The following is a 24372-nucleotide window of genomic DNA, read 5'->3' as shown; positions in this document are numbered from 1 at the left end:
AGCAGATCAAGATTCAAACATATCTGCTCGTCGTTCTCCTGCTCATTGAAATGACTTGTCCGGTGTGTGGGCGTCCCTATCTCAGCCGGCATGACCGCTTCATGTCCGAAAGCCAAAGCGAACGGTGTCTCCCCAGTTGCGGTTTGTGGGTTGTTCTGTATGCCCATAGCACACCTGACAGCTCGTCAACCCACGCACCCTTTTTTGCTCCAAGCCTGGTTTTCAAAAGCCTCTTGATGGTCTTGTTGGCTGCTTCTACTTGTCCATTCGATTGAGGGTGAGCAGGGGAGCAATACTTCAGCTCTATCCCGAGGTTCTGGCAGAACTCCCTGAAGCTGTGATTATCGAACTGCCTGCCATTATCCGTTACCAAGGCATAAGGGATCCCGTACCGACAGACCAGGTTTCTCCACACGAAGTCTGTTGTTTTCTTCTCTGTGATCCTGCTAAGGGCTTCTACCTCTATCCACTTCGTGAAGTAATCTATAGCAACTATTGCATGTGTTGCCGCTCCTCGTGCCTTTGGCAATGGGCCGATCAGATCGATTCCCCATTGAGCAAATGGGTAGGGGGAGGTCATGGAGGTGAGCTTCTCTGGTGGTTGGTTAGAGAAATTTGCAAAACTCTGGCAGCTTACACAACTCCTGGTCTTCTCTTGCGCATCCTGGTGCATTGTCGGCCAGAAATATCCCTGCCTTAGAACCTTGTGGGCCAGGGATCTCCCGCCAGAATGATTTCCGCAAATTCCTTCATGTACTTCTCTCAGTACGTAATCCGCGTCGTCCTCATCCAGACACCGAAGGAACGGTAGTGTATATCCTCGCCGATACAGTACCCCATCAATCATCGTGTATCTCGAGGCCTGGGCTCTAATCTTGTGAGCTTGCAGCTTATCTGGTGGTAATACCCCGTCTCTAAGGTATGAAACTATCGGGTCCCTCCACGAGCGTTTTTGTTCTATCCGCAACACCCCCAAATTCTGATCGATACTTGGGCCGGACTTCACCTCTAGAGGGACCAACTTTGGCATTTTTGGGTCGGCTACTGCTGCCATCCTAGCCAAAATGTCTGCTCGACTATTCTGCTCCCTGGGGATTTGTATCACCTCCACTGTTTCGAACTTCCCCATCATCTGCCTGACTATCTTCAGGTACTGCTCCATCTTCTCTTCTCTTGGTTGGAATCTTTCACTGACATGATTCGCAACCAGCTGGGAATCAGTTCTGATCTTAACTCTGTCTGCTTTCACGGCCTTAGCCAATTCCAGACCTGCTATCAAGGCTTCATACTCTGCCTGGTTATTCGTGGCTGCAAATTCCAACTTTACAGCATAAGAGATCTCCTCCCCCTCTGGGCCTTCCAAGACAATCCCTGCTCCTGAACCCCGCTCCCCTGATGACCCATCCACAGACACCTGCCATACTTGAGTTTCGTCATTGCCTATAACCGCATCTTGTTGATCTAAGCATACTTCGGGCTCTGTGAATTCAGCTATGAAATCGGCCATTGCCTGGGCTTTTATCGCCGCGCGGGGTTTATAGTCTATGTCGAACTCGCTCAGCTCTACAGCCCACTTGACGAGCCGACCAGAGGCATCTGGCTTGTGCAGAGTCTGACGTAATGGCTGGTTTGTTATTACCGAGACCGGGAATGCTTGAAAATATGGCCTCAATTTCCGAGCAGCAACCACAAGGGCAAGTGCCCATTTCTCCAACGGCGGGTATCTGGTCTCAGCGTCGAGCAGGGCCTTGCTGGTGTAGTTATCGAATACTGAACTCCTTCTTCCTCTCTCACCAGGACAGAACTGGCGGCCCGATCCGATATCGCCAAGTACAGATATAACTTGTCCCCATCCCTTGGTGTGGACAGCAGCGGAGCTTGTTGCAAGTATTGCTTCAAGTTCCGGAAGGCTTCCTCGCATTCTGGAGTCCATTCTGTTTTCTTTCCCCTCCTTATCACTTGAAAAAATGGCTGACACTTATCTGTAGCCTTGGATATGAATCTGCTCAACGCCGCCAACCTCCCCGTGAGGCTCTGCATCTCCTTCAGGTTACGAGGAGACGTCATTTGCACAATCGCCTGGATTTTCTCGGGATTTGCTTCAATCCCCCTATGGCTCACCATGAATCCAAGGAATTTCCCTGACTCGACCCCAAAAGCACACTTCTCCGGGTTGAGCTTCATCTTATACTTCCTCAAAAGCTCGAATGTCTCCTCGAGGTGTCTGACATGTTCCTTCGGGATTTTGGACTTGGTGATCATGTCATCCACGTACACCTCCATGGTTTTCCCAATCAACGGCTTAAAGACTTTGTTCACCAGCCTTTGATAGGTGGCTCTAGTATTTTTGAGACCGAACGGCATTACCCTGTAACAGAACAAACCTTGGTTAGTGATGAAAGCCGTGCTCTCCTCATCCTGCTCGTACATGGGGATCTGGTTGTATCCCGAGAACGCGTCCATGAAGCTAAGCAGACCATGTCCAGCCGTTGAATCTACTAGCTGATCGATCTTTGGTAAAGGGAAGCTGTCTTTTGGGCACGCCTTATTGAGGTCTGTGAAATCCACACACATCTTCCACTTGCCGTTTGCCTTCTTTACCAACACCACATTCGATATCCACTCAGGGTAACTGACTTCCCGAATGAACCCTGCTCTCAAGAGCTTCTCCACCTCGCCATTTATAGCCTCATACCTCTCCTGGTTGAAGCACCTCCTCTTCTGCCTTACTGCCCGGGCACCTTTCTTTATTGCCAGCTTATGACATGCTACCTCAGGGTCAATCCCTGGCATGTTTTCATGTGTCCAAGCAAATACATCATTATGAGCCTGTAAGCATTTCACCAACTCCTGCTTTTGCTCTCCCTTAAGTCTCGACCCGATTCTGATCGTCTTTCCCGGGTTCTCTGGTCCCAGGCTTACTGTTTCCAGATCCTCTACAGGTTCTTATCTGCCCTTCTTGTTTTCTACTCGGGTATCGAGGGATGTTATCTGCAGTGCTTCCCTTGCTGCCGAGGAGTAGCAGCTTCTTGCGATCCTCTGGTCTCCTCGTACCACTCCTACTACCCCATTCACCCGGTACTTCAGAGCCAGATAATGGTTGGACAACACCGCTTTACTCATCCTTAAAAAGGGCCGACCTAGGATCATCTGGTAAGGACTTTCTTCATCCACTACGACAAAGTCCAGTATCATTGTTCTTTCTGTCGGGGAGCTCCCAATTGTGATAGGCAGCTCGACCACGCCCAGAGGGACCAGCTTCCCTCCCCCGAACCCCTTCAAGGAGGTATTGGTGTATTCTAACTTCCGGTCGGCTATTCCCATCTCTTACAGGGTTGACTTAAATAACACATCAACTGAGCTCCCCATATCAATCAGTATCCGATCAAACTTCTTGCTAGCGACAGTGGCCTTGATGACTAAAGCATCCTCGTGGGGGTATAGAATCCCTTCCTCATCCTCATCCGTCCACATGATCGGCACTTGCCTGACTCTTGCTCGTTTGGCTGCTGGGGTGCTGAAGAGTACCTCTTTACTGGTCATGGCGTACCTAGCATAATTTTTTCTCGATCTGTTGGAATCTCCGGCCAATGTTGGGCCCCCAGCTATCATTCTTACTGCGGGCTGCTCGCGCCTCAAGTTTCTACCACTCTGCTCCCCTTCACCTGTTGTGGCCACCATCGGGAAGGTCCCCTCTATAAACTCGTCCAGGTACCGATTTCTCACCAAATCTTCGACCTGGGTCTTGAGATCTCTACACTCTGCTGTGGTATGGCCATGAGTGCCATGGAACTTGCAATAACGCCCTCTATCCCTCCTGTTGGGTAGCTTTGTTATTGGTGTAGGGAGGTGCAGCAGCCCTCGATCCTTTATGGCCTCGTACACCTCATCCAGGGACATCTTCAAGGAAGTGTACCGCCCATAGTCCGGGTTCTGGTCGATCAGGTGCACTGCTATTTCTTTGTTTGCCCCGCTCTGAGTTGGGGGCGGTGGAAGTACTTCTGGTCTACTCGCTCTGCTATCGTGGGGAAGACCACCAGATGCCGACTCATGCCTTCTCCAAGGCTCCCTAACTGGGGAACGAGGAGGTTGCGCCCTGCTGCGCTGATACTGTGGTGGCCTCTGATGAGGCTGGTAAGCAGTTACCCGACCTCCTGCTCCACCACCGGAGGCCTAGTGGTCCCTCCTCCTGATCGGCCCATTCCCCGGTAATGCTTTCTTCTCTTTCCTCCCCAACCCTTCTAACTGGTCTGTCTTAATCCGTGCAGCCTTCTCCTCTTCAATCTCGATGTCTCTCTTAGCCTGTTCGTATGCGGTTGCATACGTTTGAATCGCTGGGCTTCTCAAATTGTACCACAGCCTTCCTATCTTCACCTCTTCCTTCAATCCCCTTAACGCCTGAGGGTGGTTGAAGGCCCCCAAGTCGAGGACAGCCCGATGAAACCTCTTGATGAATTCCCGAAGGGTTTCTTGCTCCCCCTGTTTCATACTTTTCAGCTCCATCATGTCATCTTCCGGTGCCATTGCCCCACTAAACTGCTCCGCGAATTCCTGGCACATCTGCTCGAAGGTTTTAATGCTGCCCCGAGGAAGTTTCCTGTACCATTCTCGTGCACGTCCCTCAAGGGAGAGTGGGAACACCCTGCACCTTTGGGATTGAGATAATCTTTGTACCCCGGTTATGTCGTTGAAGCGCTCTATGTGCACCAGCGGATCAGTTCTTCCCGAGTATCTGAGGTCTGGGAGGCGGAAATCTCTCGGAATAACTGCCCTCATGATCTCTGCTGCGAGCGGTGATTCTCCGTCCAGCATTATCCTCCAACCAGGGGCTCTGTTCCTTCCTTGCATGTCGTCAATTATCTGCGCTAGTCTGCGCACTTCCTCCTCCAGCTGCACTGCACGACCAGGGTCATGTGCTGCAACTTGATCCCGCTCTTGCTCTACATCATGCACGTGTTGCCTCAACTCTGTTTCCTCTGCATTCACCACCCCGTCGTCCTCATCACTGGTCTGTCTTGCCGGGGACTGCTCTCGTTCTCTATGAAATTCTCCCCGCAGAGGTACGTTACCTCTCTCACCACCAAATCTCCCGGTGGTTTGACTTCTCCCCGCACTATCGGGACCTGGTGCCACTCCACCGCCTCTCACCCTTCCCTCTTGGGTTACCCCTCGCTCGCTCCGCAGCTCATGCAGGATGGTTGTCAAGGTTTCCATCTGCTTTTCCATCCGTTCCATCCGGTCGAACATGACTTTTTCCCGTGCCTCACTGACTATCTCCCTCAGCGTCACGGAATCGTTAAGCCTCCTATCACCCCCTTGTGCACTACTTCCTCCTGTCTCCATCGCTTTTCACTTGCTTCACCCCTCTCCTTGCTATCAACAGAAGCTTTTTACTCTGGTCCCCACAGACGGCGCCAAAATGTTGATGCGGGATTCCGGTTCTCCTCGTTCTACGACCAGGATTCCTGCCCGATCAACTTCTTCACGACCAGAAGGTCTTCTCGTGAGGCTTCTTCTCCAGAGGTTCCTGCGCACACAGACAAGTCAGAGTACGCCGGTTGTTTTCCCGGCGCAAACCCTCCGACGCTCAAGTCAGATATGAAGGTTCGGGGAACGCTTGCCACAGATCTTATGGCTTTTTCGTGGTTTTCTCTTCTTTTGAATTTCTTTTTTAATCTCAAAAATGCTAATCCTTTTACCTTCGTTGGCTACCTTTTTATAGGCTTCCCCTGAATCCCAGTCTTCCGCTTTTTTCGAGACGGTATGGGACTCTGACTGCTGCGTTATGGGCAAACGCGGGATCTTGCGTGTTACGCCACGGTTCTGGGGAAAGCGTGGCTGTCGTGGTTCTGTGAGATCTTGCGTGTTACGCCACGATTCTGGGGAAAGCGTAGCTGTCGTGCCTAGATTCTCGGGCTGGGGAGCCTGTCTTGCCAACTGCCGTCGACCGGGTCTCCTCGCCTCTCGACCTCTAGCCGGAATGGCCTTATGCCTCTTACAGGAAATTGGCCTCGCGGATGATGTGCTCGTGGATGAGCAGGATATTTCTGCTCCTGTTCCCCCGCGCACCAGGCTTTTACGGGACATACCGGTTCGCAAAACTCTGCCATCAGATATCTGCTCACCATGCCTGGTCTCATCGACGTATTTCTCCTAAACATGTATTAAAAAAAATTTCAAGCTATTGGTCTTATACTGTCATTAATTTTAATAGTAAATTAGATCAATTGATCAAAATTTAAAATTTATCCAAAATTATTTGTCAAACTTTTGATTATTTTATTATTTTGAAAAATAATAGGGATGTCAATGTTAAAAACCAAAGATAATACATTCGTGTCGTTGAAACAAGTTTTGCGTTAAATTTAATGGGCAACTCATATATGGACAAAATGTGGGGTACCATGCACCGGTTGCATGGTGGCTGGACCTGATAAGAAAGTATAACTTTCATTGAGAAACTAAGAGAATAAGTACAAAAGATGGGGTGGACATGTGCCCAACCAAACTGTCGGTTCAGTAGCTTTTAAATCTAAACTTACTAAGCTATGAGCAAAGCTATTACAACTTCTATGTTGGACTGTAATGTGAGATAATCTTTTCATCATTCCTTGAACTTCTGAGATGGTCCACCCAATTTCCAGCTTGATTTTCTTCTTTCATGTGATTAAGTTCACCACTTCCTTGCAATCGGACTCCACATTTAGAGGGACACATGTTGCATTTCTGTAATTTTTAAACCCCAATCAACTGCTTCAGCTTCTGCAGATGCTACATTGCCATAAAAATTGGATTTCTTTACAATAGCAGCTACAAATTATCCCTTGTGATTTCTGATGGCAATTCCCTGCCTAACATATTGATCTTTTGACCTAACATCTACATCAACATTCATTTTAAGCCAACCTTCAGGAGGGGGTTTCCAACTTGGTTGTGAATAAGACCCTTTCTTCGAATAATCTTGTCTTGGCGAGACTCTAACTCTTCTATAAGACTCCATTGTTGCTTCAACCTTTGCCACTACTAGCTGAACATTTAGATTATTTTTTTTGAAAATAAAGAAATTCCTGAAATACCAAATCGTCTAGCAGATTGCCACTATTATTTCCAAGTCTCTGATATTTCTTGTTTTTGCCAATACATGTAGCACACTCAACATGTCTTGATTGGCAAGGGTTTCACATCTTCTTTAAATTTTGTAAGCTTCCACACCTTTTGGGATGCTTTGCACTCCATCAGTGCATGAAATACATTTTCCCCTTTACAGCCACATCTTTAACACCATGGGTCCTGCTTCACTTTCTTCTTCCACATATTCTCAGCCGTTGGCAACAGATTTTGAGCTGCTCTAAAAAAAAAAAATCTTTATCTTTGCTTTTATAATTGTTTTTAGTAAGGCCAAGTAGTAATTTTAGGTTAGGAATAAAATAGTCATTTTGTTGATAGCCTTTTAAGTCTTCTAACAATATGAAGGGAAAAGCAGAAGGGTGATATAATTTGTAAGCTTTGATGGAAATTTATAAAAGAAAAAGATTTTTGTATACTTTTGATAAAATATGAAACATCAAGTGATTGATAGATATTTGTCCTATTTTTACAGTGCCTATAAGTGATCGTTATGTGTTTAGTACGTGAATTTTCCTCTTATATAGAATTCTTTTGCTAATAATTGGTGTGCTCTCATTTTTTATTTTAACAGTTTTACAGTTTAAACGACACCTATTATTTTGAATTAGATCCTCAATTGATTTGAGTTCTCAAGTTTCTAAAGATCTTGTATCATTAATTTTTTAGTGTTAATGTATGATTAAAATTTAATTATTTTATTTTTAATTAATTAAGCATCATCAATCACTTAAGTAAATTTTTGTTGAAATTAAATCATGAGAATATTATAGTCTATTCTACATTTAATATTCAAGAAATCATTTACCCACTTATTGTAAACAATTTTTTTTTTTTTTCGGGTAACAATTGTAAATCGAGATACGCATTTGGTTCGAAATTTCAACAACTAACTAATCCCTAAGACCGCTGGATGAACTAATTCTGAGTGGAAAATGGGAGAACACGACGCCAAGTGACCACATTCGGACTAATAATTGAAAAAAAAAAAAAAAAAAGCCGTGATCCAAGCTGTCCCTTGGACCTGTGAATTGTGATGATAAAAGTTGCAAGCCAACCAGAACCGTCATTTAACGGACCTCCGCAATCCAAACGAATCGGAACGACGCCGTCTTGCCTCAAGAAATGTGACCGTTATTTTGAAAATGTTTGATAAGGACACTTCGTAGTAAATCAGAGCGAGTAAATTTCATATTCATACTCTCACCGAATGTGCCAACACACTTTCTGAAGCTCCCCCACTCACTCGCTCACTCTCTGTTCTTACTTCTTAGCTTGCCTCTACTCTCTCCTTCTCTCTCTCGCTCTCTCTGTCTCTCTCAACATCGCCAAAACCCTCATCCTCTTTCGCCCTTTCTCTCTCTCGAAAAACTATCTTTGAATGTGAAAATCAGAACCGTTAACTGCTTTTTCTGCATTTTTCATTTTGAAGAAGAAAAATATTAAATTTTTACTTGGTAAGCTGATGGGGTGTGCTCAGTCGAAAATAGACAATGAAGAGGCGGTGGCGCGTAGCAAAGACCGTCGGAATCTTATGAAGGATGCGGTTTCAGCTCGCAACGCCTTCGCATCCGGCCACTCCGGCTACTCCTTCGCTCTCAAGAACGTCGGCGCCGCCTTGAGTGACTTCGCCCACGGCGAATCGGTAGACAACCAGCAACACCTCGAGCAGCCGCTGGACCCCACTCCTCCTCCTCCGCCGCCGCTGTCGTCGCTCGACACCCTCCCGCCGCCTCCGCCGCCCCTTCCCAACTTCTCCCCCAGCCCCATCAAACGCGCCGCCAGCTTGCCGGTCATTTCGAAGAACAAAAAGCAGACTTTGGATTTCGATAACGTCGCCATCACCGAAGACGAGGAGGAAGAAGAAGATGAGGAAGACGAGAACGAAAACGACATTGAAGAAGAAGAAGAAGAAGAAGAAGAAGTAGAAGCAGAAGAGGATGAAAGCATCACCCAGAAGAATAAGAATAAAAATAAATTCGGTGGGTCCCACAGGGATATGGCGTCGGCATCCACGTCATCGCCGAGGACAGCGGAGATGCGGCCGACGCCGGCCGCGGCTTGGGAATACTTCTTCATGGTGGATGATCACTTGGCGGGGCCCAGCTTGAATCATGCAGAAGAGGAGGAGCGTCATATGGAAAACGTGAATGCTAATGATAATGTTTTTAGCAATAAAACTACCATCAACAGCAATATTAAAAATAATATTAGTATTGATAGTAATAAAAATGTGGACGATTTTATGAAAAATGATGGTGATATTAATGTCAGTGTGCCAGAGAAGGTGGAGGGGAAGGTGGTGATTGAGCATGCGAGCACGGCGCCTGCAGAGTTTGTTAGTAAGAGGGCAATTGCAACGGTGAGTTTGATGAAAGTACTGAATCAAATAGATGATCATTTCTTGAAGGCTTCGCAATCGGCTAAAGATGTTTCCAACATGCTCGAGGCTAATAGGCTGCATTATCACTCCAATTTTGCCGATAATCGCGGTAATTTTTCAATTTCAGTTTCATGCTTCATTGATCTATTTCTGTTTTTTTTTTTTCAGATGCACTGTTTACTGATTTTTGCTCAAAAAGTTGTTGTAGAATGTAGATCTTGCTCGAATTTAATAATGTCGAGTCAAGTGGGTTGATTCTCTTTTTCATGTGAGCAAATGGGGCTCTGCGGTTATATGTTGTCTTTTATATCACATTTTTATTTGTTTTAAGAATCTCTTCTTAGCATTCAATTGGATCTGTTGTTGCCCTTTTGTTTTCAAAAGCCAAAGTTGCATACTTGCATCTGAGTTTTTTTTTTTTTTAACATTTTTCTTTTTAAAACGCTCCTGAAGTAAACTTTAATGTAATAAGAAAAAGTTTACATTTTACTGTTATTTTAGTGTGAAGATGAATCAACTTTCTTGTCATCATGAAAATGAAATTAATGGTGTCATCATATAGATACTATTTTATTAAGTTATGTGCTTGATTGGCCACAGCTCTTATTGATCATTCTGCAAGGGTCATGCGCGTTATTACATGGAATAGGTCCTTCAGGGGTTTGGGTTTACCACATGCCGAAATTGAGAGGAACGAAGCTGATTTAGAAGACTATGAGACTCTTGCTATTGTGCTGGATAAAATGTTGGCATGGGAAAAGAAACTTTTTGAAGAAGTTAAGGTAAGTTTCATCAATTTTTGTATTTCTTATTATTGACGGATCTCCTTTGTTTTTGGTTTCTTCATGTTACATTTTAGGGTACCGATTAGTGATTATATCCACTACAAATCTAATCATGGAAATTTCAATTTCCTTGCTTGAAATCTTATTGCATGTTTGGCAAGGACTATATCTTTTTAACTTTTGTTTTGTTTTGGGAATAACGTCTTTTCAATTTAATGTTATTATCCTGTTGTGTTGAGCCTCATTGACGTGTTGGTCATGTTTTTAGCGAGCTGAGCTTATGAAGCTTGAGTATCAAAGGAAGGTTGCCATGCTTAATAAGCTGAAGAAACGTGGATCTGCTAATGAAATGTTGGAAAAAACAAAAGCAGCTGTAGCTCATCTGCATACAAAATATGTCGTTGACATGCAGACTATGGATTCATCAGTTTCGGAAGTAAATCGGTTGCGTGATGAGGAGTTGTACCCAAAGCTTGTTGCCCTTGTTAATGGGTAAACTTCTATTTACAAATACTAATTCGAAAATTCAAATTTGTGCTTTCTACGTTATTATATCCTTCTCTATGTCGTACATGAAGAAGCAATTATGGTTTTCATTATTTTTATTTGTTTTCCAGTTTTCCTCGTGCATTATATTGTTGCTTTTATGTGGTAAATTAAGAATCCTAGTAGATTTTATGGTGAAATTTTGTTCTTGCATTTGCTAGTTGTTCTTTAGTTACTTGCTTTTTTCATCACCCTTGTATCTTTATATAGTGTACGAAATAGTTGCCTGATCAGTGAACCACGTAGCACTTTCTATTGTAGGCTGGATTTCTATTACTTCTTGGCTGGGTACCATGGTTCTCTTTCTTGTACTGGACCTAGATACATATTGTGAAAAAAGAGCAACAGTTTTCCTGCTTCCATTTGTTATACTCCTGAATTTTTATTTTTTTTTTGTGTGTTTGGTCTTCATGTTGTGTTGCTTTACTTAATGTGCTTGAGAAAATCCATAACAGAATTCCACAATGACTTGCATGTTTAATACTCTCCCTGCAGGATGGCCAAAATGTGGGAAAATATGTGTATACATCATGACAGCCAGCTGACCATCGTTTCAGAACTCAAGCCACTTGATATCGCCCATGCTGTCAAGGAAACAACCCAGCACCACCATGAACGCACTGAAGAACTCTTTACTGTTGTCCAGAAATGGCATACAGAGTTTGAAAAGTTCGTGAATCATCAAAAACAGTTCATCCAAGCTCTAACTAGCTGGTTAAAGTTAAATCTCATCCCCATCGAAAGCAGCTTGAAAGAGAGAGTCACATCCCCACCAAGAGCCCCAAATCCCCCAATTCAAGCCCTCCTTCATTCATGGCATGATTATCTTGAAAAGCTTCCTGATGAGATAGCCAAATCTGCAATTTCATCCTTTGCTGCTGTGATAAAAACCATAATGCTTCATCAGGAAGAAGAGATGAAGCTGAAGGAAAAATGTGAGGAAACCAGGAAAGAGCTTTTGCGTAAGACCCATGCATATGAAGAGTGGCACCGGAAGTACAAAAAGACCCATTCTGAAGAATCTGAGGCAGAAAGGGGTGACGATGCAAATACGAGAGATCCTGTTCTGGACAGGCAAATTGTGATTGAGAGCTTAAGAAAGAGGTTAGAAGAAGAAACGGAGGCTTTCAGAAGACACTGCCTTCAAGTGAGAGAGAAGTCTCTTGGGAGTCTTAAGTTACGATTACCTGATCTTTTCCGTGCAGTTTCAGACTTTGCTCATGCCTCTTTCGATGCCTATGAAAAGTTGAGATCCATCACCCAGTCACAAAATTCAAATGGCGGTCGTGTGGCTTCATGATAATTTAAGCTCTTTTTTTCCCTTTTTTTTGGGGTCCTTGTGTATTCTAAGTGAAAACATTGGTGGTCATTTGTAGTTTTACTACAAGATGTTTGTGATTTTTCTTGGCAGTGCGAATGTAGTTGCAGTCTTTGTTCTAGCTTGGAGAAATTTTGTTGTTGTATCATTTGCAGCTCTCTAGCTAGTTGGAATTTTAAGGTGATTCTGATGAGACTTGCAGACATCTATTTACCCTTTTTTTTTTTTCTTTTTTTCCTCTTGAGAGATTTATCTGAATGTACAATCAGGGCTCAGTTGACCGCAAATTGACCCAAAAACAGAAAGCAAGCTCTAAAGCTGGTTTCATGCGCGTTTGAAGATCCTTGAAATGGAAATATTTTATATTTTGTACTTTAGGAGAAATTTTTGCTTTCTGGCTCATGCAGTCTACTGGATACCAACAACCAATGAGATTTTCTGACCGATTGCTTCAGCTTTATGATCGGAATTTCCCGGTTTCTACTAGATTCTGGTTGTGTCTTGTGTGTGTATCAGGTATGGAGTCAGAATAAAAAAATCCAGGGGCCACTCCAAAATTCATAGGAGTAGTTATGGGTGATAAGTAAAATCTTCAAAGTTATAGAAGCCAAATTATTTAAAAAAAACACAATTAAATAAGTTAAAAAAAAATTTTTAAGAAAAAAACCAACTTGTCCCTAGTAGGTCCAGAGGCATCTTCAACACAGGTGTACATTTGACTTTTCATAATTATTTAAGAGATACAAATGGCACACGATGCAATTGATAAAAGAAAAAGAAAAAGAAAATTAATCATATGTTCATTTAATGGTGGAATCAGTATATTAATTCTACATGTTTTTTAAGGACGAATATTATACGCAACAAACTTGAAACCCTATAATGTCAAGACTGTAAATTTGAGTGTCAGCTAATTAAAACTAAGTAAAAATAAACTAAATTCCAGTTTAAACTCTTATTTATTATTTGTGAAAATTTGGTTATACCCCTACTTCCATTGGCCTTGGGCTCAAAAGGGGACCGACACGCAATTGGATTTATGTGAATTTTGGTTATTATCCTATTTGATTTGCAACAGAGGTGAATATAAACTTTCACATTTTATGTATTGTATGTGAATGAAATGATCACTTTTATTAATTTAACCCAATTTTGATCTTATCTAGATTTGAAAATTTTGACCAATGTTGAACACGTTGCCACCAAATTTCAGTTTCCTTTAAAATAAAAGTAAAACAATGCCCACAATTCATCATCGTTATTTAATTCCTCTATGGCATTCACAATACCCACCAGCTTTGAAGCTTTGAAAATTCTAAATCCTCACTTAATACTTATCTGTCTATCTGAATTAAATATGGCATTCTTCGTTGAATTTTTCAATACATTTTGGTGTATGTAAATGGACTGACTGCCAGTTTTATAATTAATCGGCACGCGGCCAGTGCAAAGTCAGACTCTTTCGGCTCTTTAATTTGACCAATAACCAATTAAGCTGCTCTTCTCATCTCAGCTAAAGTTGGCTGGCGGGCTGCTGAATGCTTCATTTCGGCCTTTGTAAAGATTAATTCATTTACAGAAATACCCTGAAATTAGGGCTAATTTATGAAAGAACCCAACTTATCAAATTTGTTAGACATATCGATTGTCTATTGGTCTTGCACTTGGCATCACATATTCACATTAGCTTTTAAGAGGATTCTTTTGATAGTTCAATCAAGAAATGGACTCTTTTTGTAAATTAGTGTTAATTTAAGGCCATTGACATAAATTTCCAAAAGCTTCTGTTGCATATATTGGTGTCCGTCCAGTATCTGTTTGTATTATTGTTCATTTTTTTTTTTTGGTAAGCCAAGCCAAGCGCTCACTTTGTAGCCATCTTTGTCACTTCCAATTTCCATAAACACACTATAAAAATAGACACCTTATAAGCTTATGCTACAAGGCATTTTTTTTTTTTCATAAACATCACCCTCTTGAGAGTTTGAGTGTAGCTAGCTGAAAACATTAACGTGCAGAAAGAAAAAAAATTAACAGGTCCCTCAGGTCTCCGCATCAAGCAATGGGACTCAAAATGTGGCGAAAATCGGGCGGCGGCAGCGGCGGCGAGGCGATAAAACTCGGCCGGTGTTACAGCCAACATCAAAGTAAGGAATTCAATTCAAGATGGAGAACGATATGGAGAAAGATCACAAGAGGTGAAAAGAAGAAAGTTCATCAATCTCCTGTTACATTCCAAGGATACTACGACCCTGATACTTACTCTCAGAATTTCGATCAAGGCACCGGATCCATGGAACCCGATAATCTTTATCGATCTTTCTCAGCTCGGTACGCCAGATCATCGAGATATTCACATGACCACTTTAATTTGTTGGGTTGATATGAGAATAAAATAACTTTGAACAAAATATTGAGACTAGAATAGACTTTTTTTTTTTTTTTTTTGTGTATTCTTCATATGATATAATCATCATCCTGCCTTGTATCCTTATCATATTTGGTCACTATTATCGTATTTGATTCATATTTACGAACACCAATGATTTTGAACAATACTTTTGAAGGTCAATACTGGAAATGAGAGATACTTTCTATGGTTTCCAATCTTTTTTTTTTTTTTGGTATTTTTTATTCTGGGTAGTATGATTTGAAACTTTAGGTTCTGATCTCAACGCAGTGCAAAAAATATATACAAACTTGAAAGTTTCAAACTTTTGGGTCATTATTTTAAGTTGATAAGCATGTGATGAAGATGCCCTTTCAATTTTTTTTTTTTGGACTATGCACCAGTGGAAGACATCATTATGAAAGCAAAGAGATTCTTGAGCAGCTAGCATAAATATATATTTGTATTCTTTTCTTTTATATCATGTGCAGTTTTGTTTATGGCATGCTTCCAATATATATATTTTTTTAACCAAAGTTTTGAATTGCGTCATAGAATTTGACGAAGCTTAATGGGAACATCTCAAAAGCTGGAGCCAAAACCATGAAGTTCATAATTTAGAGATAAATCAAAAGATTGATAATTGATCATAATTGGGCACGTACCATCACTAGGGAGACGGTGTTGTTAAAATTGTTGCTTTCGGAACTAAAACGATGCTTCTAAGATTATAGACTCAAATCATGATCATTTGTTAATAAATTTTCCCTATAATTACTGTCTTCAATGATGAACTTGTGATCAAACCCAACTTGTAGCAACTGATCCACTTTGACATGTTACGATGTTAAAAGGTTTTTATTTTTTGGTGGTTAAATGATTTGCAGCATCACTTGTGGGTCTAATTATGGTCATAATTCTTTTTATAATATCGGTACAGATTCTCTATGATCTGATATGTCTCTAAAATGGAACTGCTCTAATCATATCGCTTCGTTATATAAATGATTGTTATTTTGTGAGTCACATGGATTCAACTAATTGATTGATGGAAAGATGGTGGCAGCTTTACATTTATATAACTCATGGAGTTCATCTGGGATGCTTCGGTAAATCTAACACTAACAATTGAATTTTCCAACTTTGATTTGGAGCTATAAAAGCTAAATTCTCGAGTTCTCTACCTCGTCATATTCCTAATAAGAAGGAATTAAAATTATCATAAATACATTGTATTTATATATATTTTTAAGTAACTGGATAACGTCATAGTATTTAAGACTTTCTACAAGTGACGACATATATTCTTAAAAAAAATAAAAATTAGATGATGTGGATACCACCTCACCTCATCATCGTACCACTAATGTCAAAATTATATTATCGTAAGTAATTGAATAATACCAACACCATTTGAAATTTTGTCGTTGTGTATGAATTGATGCACATAACTCTCCATGCGCAAAATATTTAAATTATGAATTTTGTCTTTTAGTAAAAAAAAAATACAATCTAAATCGAGCACGAGTACTTCATAAGTCCATTTGATGATGTATGAACTTTGAATACACCCCAATAATGGACTTCCTTTCTTTTTCAAGCTTATGGGTTGCAGCCAAGCTTGAATTTCGATCAACTCATTCCAACTTGTACGAGGGTATGTTTGTAATAAATCACTCATACTTGGCCCTGATGTTTCCTCAATCACCCACTCATTTATATTCAATTGTGTAATTAAAAGACAAAAGCCCAGACACCTCAATCTTAAACCTGCTGCGACCGCCCAACTCCCAGGCTCCCAGCCAACATTTGCAGAACACTCAAGACCCAAATCTAAATCAAGTGAATAAAATTGTATAATTCACAATTTAATATAATTAGGATTTGGGGGGTTTAGATCAGATTTCGAAAATTAAAAACTCAGCTGCAAAGTCCTGGGTTGAGACCAAAATAATTATGAAAATATGAAAGGGAAAAAAAAAATGCAAGTTTAGAGACATTAATGAAAAGTCGAAATGGTAGCAATTCAATTAGTAAACAAAAAGATGAGGACTAATGTCATGTGCATGTAAAATTTCGATTTTCTCTCCTATTTAATACAGCGGCAAAGAATTAAATTATCATTATATTTATTCTTTTTTCTGCTTCGTCTTCAAAGTGCAAGATAACCCCAAAGGGGTTGAGGCCTTTTTTCTACAAATCGATACCCTTCCTTTACCACCCCAATGGAGGTAGTCTATGGAATTCATAACTACTCCTCTTACAGCAGGATTCTTGAACCAACAATCAGTTCAAGAAATTAAAAAAAAGGCAGACCTGAAATAAGAATAGAACTCTCAAGTTTTGCTTCAAAATATAAATAAGTGAAAACCATAGATTTCAGATTTATTAATGAAAGCTATGAGAAAGTTTGGTTTTACACCAGTGCATTATTTAGAGGGTTCAATGAATGATGATACCCCTCTGTTAATATTGTTGTTACTCTGCAGCTGGTTTGCTAGTCTCATCCTTGCATCTAGGTTGATGATTGTGATTTTTCAACTCATCTCCAGCCACAAGAAAGAATGCAGTGTGTCTGAAAAACAAAAGATATGCATGATCATAAGAACTTTGATAAAAGAGAAACAACAAACATTCCCAGAGAGAATGAATTGAAAATATTGAATATTGGTAACTCATGCCTGAAAAAATTCATCATTTTGATTTTTGAGTCAGCATCAATTTCTGGGGTACTGTCTAGTGCAATCTGCATATGATGTAACCATCTCTCTGCAGCTTGATGTGTTACTGGGAATGGTCGATGACGTCCAATTAATGCAGGATGGCCTTCCAGACAAAAGCCAAAAAAAAAAGTATATTTATATTACATCTTCTAAACTCTGCATTCATATATTTTCAAAATGAATGGAAACTACCAACTTGCATCCAAAAAGGGGAAAAAATAAAAGAAAGAAAGGAAGAAATTACAGGAGTGTAAAAGTTTTGTCTTGTATATTTATACTTGCAAAGGTATCATGATGCTATTCAATAAATTATAAGTTTGTATTCTTTTTTCTTTCCCCTGATTATTATCTACTGACATTACAAACGTCTACCAGGCATAGGTCAAAAATATGAACCAAATACAGGCAAAATCTATAGCACAGTTATGAAAATGTACATGGGAGGATGAGTCCCTTGTAGGGACTCAAACTCATTTTGTCATTCCCCATCATTGGCGAACCAAAATTTAGCATCATGATGCTGTTCAATAGAATGCAAAAATAATTAGGATTACATCTCCAATCACTAATTCCAACTCAAAATTTATACCTCCAGGCATGTAATCACAGGATAAAAACTAAACATGCTAGAATATTATTGAAAATACAGACTGCCTAAAAATCCAAGAAAGTAGCTGAACAAAAGACCAAAATACATCTGTATGCATTCTAATCGAAAGCTTTGGATGTATATTGTTTGCTGAGCAATAATAATCAGCTTAAATACTGCCACTAATTCTACTAAACATCATCAGATTTGAGTAAAAGCCAAAATAGAAACTCAAAGAATGCAGTGATTTAATTGAAGCATAAGCTGCGTAATACCGCTGAAAACTCTGAGATGCCCCACAATTATTCAAGCCTAATCAAGATGAGTAAATTTGGCTACTACAAATCAACATTTTCCCCTGAATCTGATTTGTGCATGACCAATAACTTGTGAAAAACACACTCAAATGATCTCATAATCTAATAAAAATAAGGCTTAGCGAAATTAATTAACAAGTATTATAAAGATTATTAATTTAATTGAATAAAATTAGAAATCGAAATCAACTAACCTTTCCTCTGAGAATACAGAGGAGGCCCTCCCATTCTCTGCACAAAAAACTCATATTGGTTCTGAATTGCTTCTTCTTTATTCGAATTTGCAAAAATTGACCTAAACCACTCTTCCTCGTCGTCATAAACCCTGTATTCCCACAAAACGACGTCGAATCTAATAAAACAACTTAAAAATTATTAATGGATGTATTAGTTAAAAGAATACGCATGCCTGGTATAGAAGTTGGTGGAGAGATTGATGAAAGTTTGAAGGCCAAGCTTCCGAAACAAGTTGGTTTCGTCAATGGCGAACGCGTCCGCTGGGTCAACTCCGCTCCACTCGGAGGCTTTCTCTTGCAGTGTTTGCATTCCTCTCTAATATCCTCTCCCTCTCTCTCGCTCCCTCGCTCAACACTGTAGGCTGTAGCTAGCTGGCGCGTGGCCTTGGATGGCGATGAGCGCGTGTGGCATTTATAGAGTGGCTCGTGGGCAGTCGCGTGAAGAGAACGCTTTTGCCTTGATGGGCCAATACCGTGGGCTGGTGGGTCCCGACCCGATCCTATTGGTTGATTATTGATTTTATCATGGACTATATATGTTGCCATGGTGAGGAAACCATGTTCCATGTTGTTACTTGTTAGATGAGTCTGCATCACATGGTGCTTTTGGGTCAAAGAATTTTCTCTTGATAATTATCAATTGGGAAATTATCACTGCACCATTTTTTCTTATTTTATATTTATTTAATTATAAAATTTTTTAATATATTCTTTTCATTATTTTTTTTAAATTTATATCAACTAGTCACTTTTTAATTAATACCGTTAAATAATTTAAATGAAATAATAATTTTATCCTCAAATAAATTAAAAGACCATTTTATTTTATAAAAACTTTAAAAAATAAGAAAATTATAATTATAAAAATACCCCTAAATTTAATAAAAAATAAATCCCAAACAAAGGTGCTCAATTGATTTTTATTTAATTTAGATTTTGTAAAATTTTAATAATTATTTTTATTAAAAAGTTATAATTTTGCAAAATTTTAATAAAAATGACTGAATTTATGTATTACAAATTATAAGTTTACAAAATTTTGTTAAAATAACTGAATTTATTTATTAAAAAATAAATCCTATGAATTTATTTTTTTATTAAATTTAGGGGTATTTTTATAATTATAATTTTCTTATTTTTTAAAGTTTTTGTAAAATAAAATGGTCTTTTAATTTATTTAGGGGTAAAATTATCATTTCATTTAAATTATTTATTGGTGTTAGTTAAAAAGTGGTTAGTTGATACAAATTTTTTAAAAAAATATGGTGCAGAGAACATGTTAGAATTTTTTAGTGGTTGGATGAACATAAGGCAAAAAAGAAGTGGTGTAATGATAATTTCCCTTATAAATAAGACGAACTTGCCCAATACCCTATTATTCTATTAGTTTAGTTGGTGTTCAAAAATTGATTATAAAAATGATTTTAATACTAAAACATGTTAAACAAAGCTTAAAGCTATTTGTCAATGACATAACATATTGTAGTATATTTCATAAGTTAACAATGTGGATATACACTATTTTTATGCAATATGAATGTGTGTGAGGCCTAATTGATTGATATTCACATATGCACGTGAGTTATTTGTTCACAATTAATAAATATAATTTTTTACTACATAGTATCCTAGGGGTGTAATTATTTAAACCTACCAAATTTCTTTTTAAATCTATTTTAAAAAATAAATTTATTATTAAAAAATTAAAATTTCCTTTCACTGATATCTCTTTTTTTCCTCTATTTTACAAGTTAGAACCGCATATTTTCTCTCTATTTTCACATTTTATAAACTAAACACTTAAATTTCACTCTCTTTTCAATTTATTTTTTTAGGTTTTCTTACTACAATACAAATATTAATAAATATCACGAGAAATTATGCCATAAAGTCTAACTCAATGTCTGTGGAGATATGCCACGGCATGGTTAATATCATGTTAAGTTTCATCACCACTCATTTGAAGAAGGCCCATGGAGCAGCAAGTCTATTTCTACAAACGCTCCACTCTCACTGCACCCCTTGTGAGTGTGATTTTTAAGTACTTCAAATGAGTGTATTGAAAAATCTAAAGGGGCGCATCTAATTACTCCTTATAAAAGCCCAAAGTGCTCGCTCCCACAGTCACACCCAAGCGGGCCACGCCCATTGACTTGGGCACGCGTAAGAGTACAAGTCATCAACGGAGGAGCACGATACACGATGAAGCGCGAAACAGACAATCGTCACATTCGCCCAAAATATTCCCCCAATGCATAGGAACCCTAATTTCCGAATGCTACCGTCATATCATCTCTCGCACTCTTATAATTCTGTTCGAATTTTCTACTAATATTCAAAACTATTGAGGAGTTTTGTGCTGCAGATACTTAGGTTAAAAATCATACAAAGGAATAATAAATAGCAAACGATGATGGAGCAGGAGCGAACCACTAAACGACGTCGGCTCGCTTGGGACGTGGCGCCATCGGAGGCAGAGGTCGAAAACGCTCTAGGGTTTAATAATTTGAATGAGAAAACCGAAGTAAAAAGTGTGGGTTTCGTTAAATCTGACGTGGATTCGGAATGATTTTTATAGGCGCAACGGGCTCTGGTGGTGGGCCATGAAGGGGCTACGGCGGCGGCTGCAAAACACGTGTCGCCGCCGAGAAGGGACGATGATCGTGAGGGACATTACGTTTTTAATCTCGGCGAAAATCTCACCCCCAGATGTGAGTTTTTTAATAAGACATAAATTTTTTAGCTATATTTTATGTTGTCAATATGGACTGTAAATTAGAGTTATTACATAAATTATTGTTAAAGATAACTTATGTGTTGATGGCATTAGATTGATTCGTTCGATAAAGTTACTGAATTTTCATTGAGTTGTATAACTTATGTGTTGATGGCATTAGATTGATTTGTTTGATGAAGTTATTGAATTTTTGTTGAGTCGAATTTTAATTAATTTTTTTTTTGGTGTTTTGCAGATAAAATACTTAGCAAAATGGGTGAAGGTTAGCTGTCGAGTCCCATGCTGTCTACGAGATCTTATGTTTTTGTGATACTGCTTGTCCCATTGAGCAACTTGCTAGTATTGTAGGCACATTTGGCCGTGTTTTGGAATGTTGGGACCGTCAAACACAGGAGCGTGTGGCAATCAAGGTAGTCAGAAGTATACGCAAGTACCGTGATGCTGCAATGATTGAAATCGATGTTCTTCAGCATCTTGCTAAAAATGACAAAGGCGGCAGCTCACAGTATGTATCTTGTGGGCTTCAGCTGATAGAAACATTTCTAATGTTGTCTTGTGTTCTTACATTCCCGCGTGTTGGTTCATCTATGCAGTTGTGTGCAGATTCGAAATTGGTTTGATTATCGCAATCATATTTGTATTGTAAGTATACCAAGAAGCTTCTATTGGATGTCTCCATTTTTATATGTTAACTTTGATTTCTGTTGGTAAACAATAATTTTAATCATTTTCTATGTTTGTTATTGTTGGCTTGTGCTTTATTGACATAATAATGAGGAGATGCTTTCTGTAAATGTATGAATTCATTCATTCTTACTTGTGTTTCTGATCTTGTGGCTTTCCCAATTGAAATGTGTGGACTTGTTCATTCTTACTTGTGTTTCTGTTCATGGGGCTTTCCCAATATAATATCTTATATGTTGTGGATGACTAGCTTCTTGAATTTAGTTTGGTACTTTAATTGTCGTTTTATCCGTGTGGACTTCGTTTTGTGTAGTGGCAACTAAACACAAACCTTCCTTTGAATGCATTGTAATGGTGTTACCAGGTGTTTGAGAAGCTTGGACCAAGTTTATTTGATTTTCTAAAGAGAAATAAATACTGCCCATTTCCTGTGGATCTTGTTCGGGAATTTGGACGTCAGCTTTTGGAATCTGTAGCATGTGTGTGCATTGTTCTTGGCTTCAGTTTTATCAGTTTCATATCTTTTCTAACCTTTCAACCAGTTCTGTTTCCTGGCCTCTTTTCTGCCGAGGGTTAGCTTTCCCTTTTTTGTGTTAACACTATTTTATGCTTTATCATATCCCACAGATATGCATGATTTACGCTTAATCCACACTGACCTGAAGCCGGAAAATATTCTTCTTGTTTCTTCTGAATTTATAAAGCTTCCTGGCTACAAGGTATTTGGCCTTTTAGAATTGAAAAGTAATGTCATTTTAGATTTGGATGCGGACTTAGTTATAATATTCAAAAAATTGCTTGGAATATGGTACAGAGGAGTTCTTCAGGTGAAATGCCTTTCAGGTGCTTGCCAAAGTCAAGTGCCATTAAGCTGATTGATTTTGGTAGTACGGCATTTGATAATCAGAATCATAGCTCCATTGTTTCCACAAGACATTACAGAGCCCCTGAGGTTATTCTAGGTAACTGATTATTGTGTTGGCAACTAAAATGCATTTTCTCCACCTCTTCCTTTACTGTGTGTGGTATTTAAAGTCCTAGGTCATGAAACAATTAGGTTATTGCCGTTCTTCTATACCTTCGTCTTTCAGGGATATGTGGAAGGAATGAGCTTAATATTTTAGCAGGACATGTGATGTTTAAACTATTGATTGCTATTTCCGGCTTAGGCAAATGCCATTGCTGGTGCCCGTCATTTGTCCTGAAACTAGTTTAGGGTCCCTGCTTTGTTTGAGGGTTTGATTAGTTGGTGGCTTTGTTTGTGTAATTTATGTTTATGTGTGTTTCCTACTGTCAGAATTAGTAGTTTAGTTTTTTATAGCTTATTGCAGGTTCTGATTCATAATTGCACTATTGTATATTCATACCCTGTTTTCTTCTGACTTGCAATTATCCACTTAATTGTTTCAGGGCTTGGTTGGTCTTACCCATGTGATATGTGGAGTGTTGGTTGTATATTAGTCGAGCTATGCACGGTTAGTCCTGAATATTTCAGATCTATTAAGCCGGTTGATGACGTTGAATATTTTACTGAAGATTCTTAATCTATGGAAATTTTGTGTCAGGGTGAAGCGTTATTCCAAACACATGAGAACTTGGAGCATTTGGCGATGATGGAGAGGGCGTTGGGTCCTCTGCCAGAGCATATGATTCGAAGGGCCAGGTAAGTTAACTTTTGAAATTTAGCAGTAGTTTGTTCAATCATGATTGCCGTTCCTGCAAAATTCCTATGATTTGCATGGACGAATGCCATTTGATAATTTTGTGCGTGGAAGCGATAATAGTCACTATTGTTGATGGATTGAGAAATGCAGTTCAAATCTCTGTTACTAATGAAATGAAAGCTTTCTTCTCACTTTTGGTTTATATGCAGCCGAGGAACCGAAAAATATTTCAGGAGAGGATCAAGACTAAATTGGCCTGAGGGGGCAGTTTCTAGGGAGAGTATTAAAGCCGTGAAGAAGCTAGATCGTCTGAAGGTTCTCCCTTTATTTCTTTTTTGGCTATTGAGGAAATTGTTTTGGGATTCTGTTTCATTATAGAGGCAGCCAGAATAGAACTTTGAACATAATGTTGTTTTATGCAGAATATGGTATCGCTTCATGTAGACAGAGCAAGGTCTACTCTCACCGATTTGTTGCATGGTTTGTTGAGATATGATCCATCCGAACGTCTCACTGCTCGGCAAGCTCTCAATCACCCCTTCTTTAGAAATCTAAATGAATAAAAGCTGGTAAGCAATGTTCGGTTAGTTGTAATGGTTGTTTATACGAAATGTAAGTCTCAGACTGAGTTTCCCATTTACTTGTAATCTGTGCATAAATGTTAACTTAATGAAAATGTTTTGTTGTCTTTTACGGAGCTACTGTTTGTTGGCTAAAGCGGTATTTGTACACAGTATAATTGCGGTGAAAGCAAGCTGCTGCATTTGGCAAAAGGAAAGTCCTTGGTGAAGAGAAGCACGAGAGAAAGACGAGAGATATAAAGTAGAAAAGGGTAGCGAGAGAGAGGACAAAATTCTCTCGCCTTTCTCTCGTGCT

At 39.5% G+C, this 24372-nt stretch overlaps 3 protein-coding genes across 5 annotated transcripts; 2 read left to right on the top strand and 1 right to left on the bottom strand.

The window, feature by feature from the left end:
- The first annotated feature begins 8344 nt into the window (after positions 1-8344).
- On the top strand, positions 8345-12360 carry LOC102620158 (protein ALTERED PHOSPHATE STARVATION RESPONSE 1). The gene is made up of 4 exons (XM_006476094.3): positions 8345-9617; positions 10109-10290; positions 10562-10785; positions 11335-12360. Exons 1-4 carry the CDS (start codon positions 8591-8593, stop codon positions 12137-12139), a joined length of 2238 nt encoding a protein of 745 aa, XP_006476157.1. The 5' UTR covers positions 8345-8590; the 3' UTR covers positions 12140-12360.
- Positions 12361-16551: 4191 nt separating this feature from the next.
- Positions 16552-18814, bottom strand: LOC102620448 (hypothetical protein). Of its 2 annotated transcripts, XM_025097250.2 has the most exons (5): positions 18585-18814; positions 18370-18500; positions 17228-17372; positions 17006-17121; positions 16552-16862 (listed from the first exon to the last, which is right to left on the bottom strand). In XM_025097250.2, the coding sequence occupies exons 1-4, from the start codon at positions 18719-18721 to the stop codon at positions 17025-17027; spliced, it is 510 nt and encodes a 169-aa protein (XP_024953018.1). In that variant the 5' UTR covers positions 18722-18814; the 3' UTR covers positions 16552-16862; positions 17006-17024. The 2 variants fall into 2 exon arrangements, with proteins under 2 accessions (XP_024953018.1, XP_006476158.1); XM_006476095.4 differs by lacking the exon at positions 16552-16862 and having other exon boundaries at positions 16903-17121.
- Positions 18815-20610: 1796 nt separating this feature from the next.
- On the top strand, positions 20611-24189 carry LOC102620718 (serine/threonine-protein kinase AFC3). 2 transcript variants are annotated; one of them, XM_006476096.4, is made up of 12 exons: positions 20611-20890; positions 20990-21122; positions 21384-21410; positions 21497-21653; positions 21742-21790; positions 22197-22311; positions 22460-22551; positions 22647-22794; positions 23243-23307; positions 23398-23495; positions 23706-23811; positions 23919-24189. In XM_006476096.4, the coding sequence occupies exons 1-12, from the start codon at positions 20822-20824 to the stop codon at positions 24057-24059; spliced, it is 1200 nt and encodes a 399-aa protein (XP_006476159.1). In that variant the 5' UTR covers positions 20611-20821; the 3' UTR covers positions 24060-24189. The 2 variants fall into 2 exon arrangements, with proteins under 2 accessions (XP_006476159.1, XP_024953017.1); XM_025097249.2 differs by lacking the exon at positions 22197-22311 and having other exon boundaries at positions 20617-21122; positions 21384-21653.
- The last annotated feature ends 183 nt before the right edge of the window (positions 24190-24372 follow it).

Source organism: Citrus sinensis, chromosome 1 (genome assembly GCF_022201045.2).
Source record: "Citrus sinensis cultivar Valencia sweet orange chromosome 1, DVS_A1.0, whole genome shotgun sequence".
NCBI classification, from domain to species: domain Eukaryota; kingdom Viridiplantae; phylum Streptophyta; class Magnoliopsida; order Sapindales; family Rutaceae; genus Citrus; species Citrus sinensis.
The sequence above is the reverse complement of the archived record's forward strand: the minus strand, read 5'-3'. Positions and strand labels throughout refer to the sequence as shown.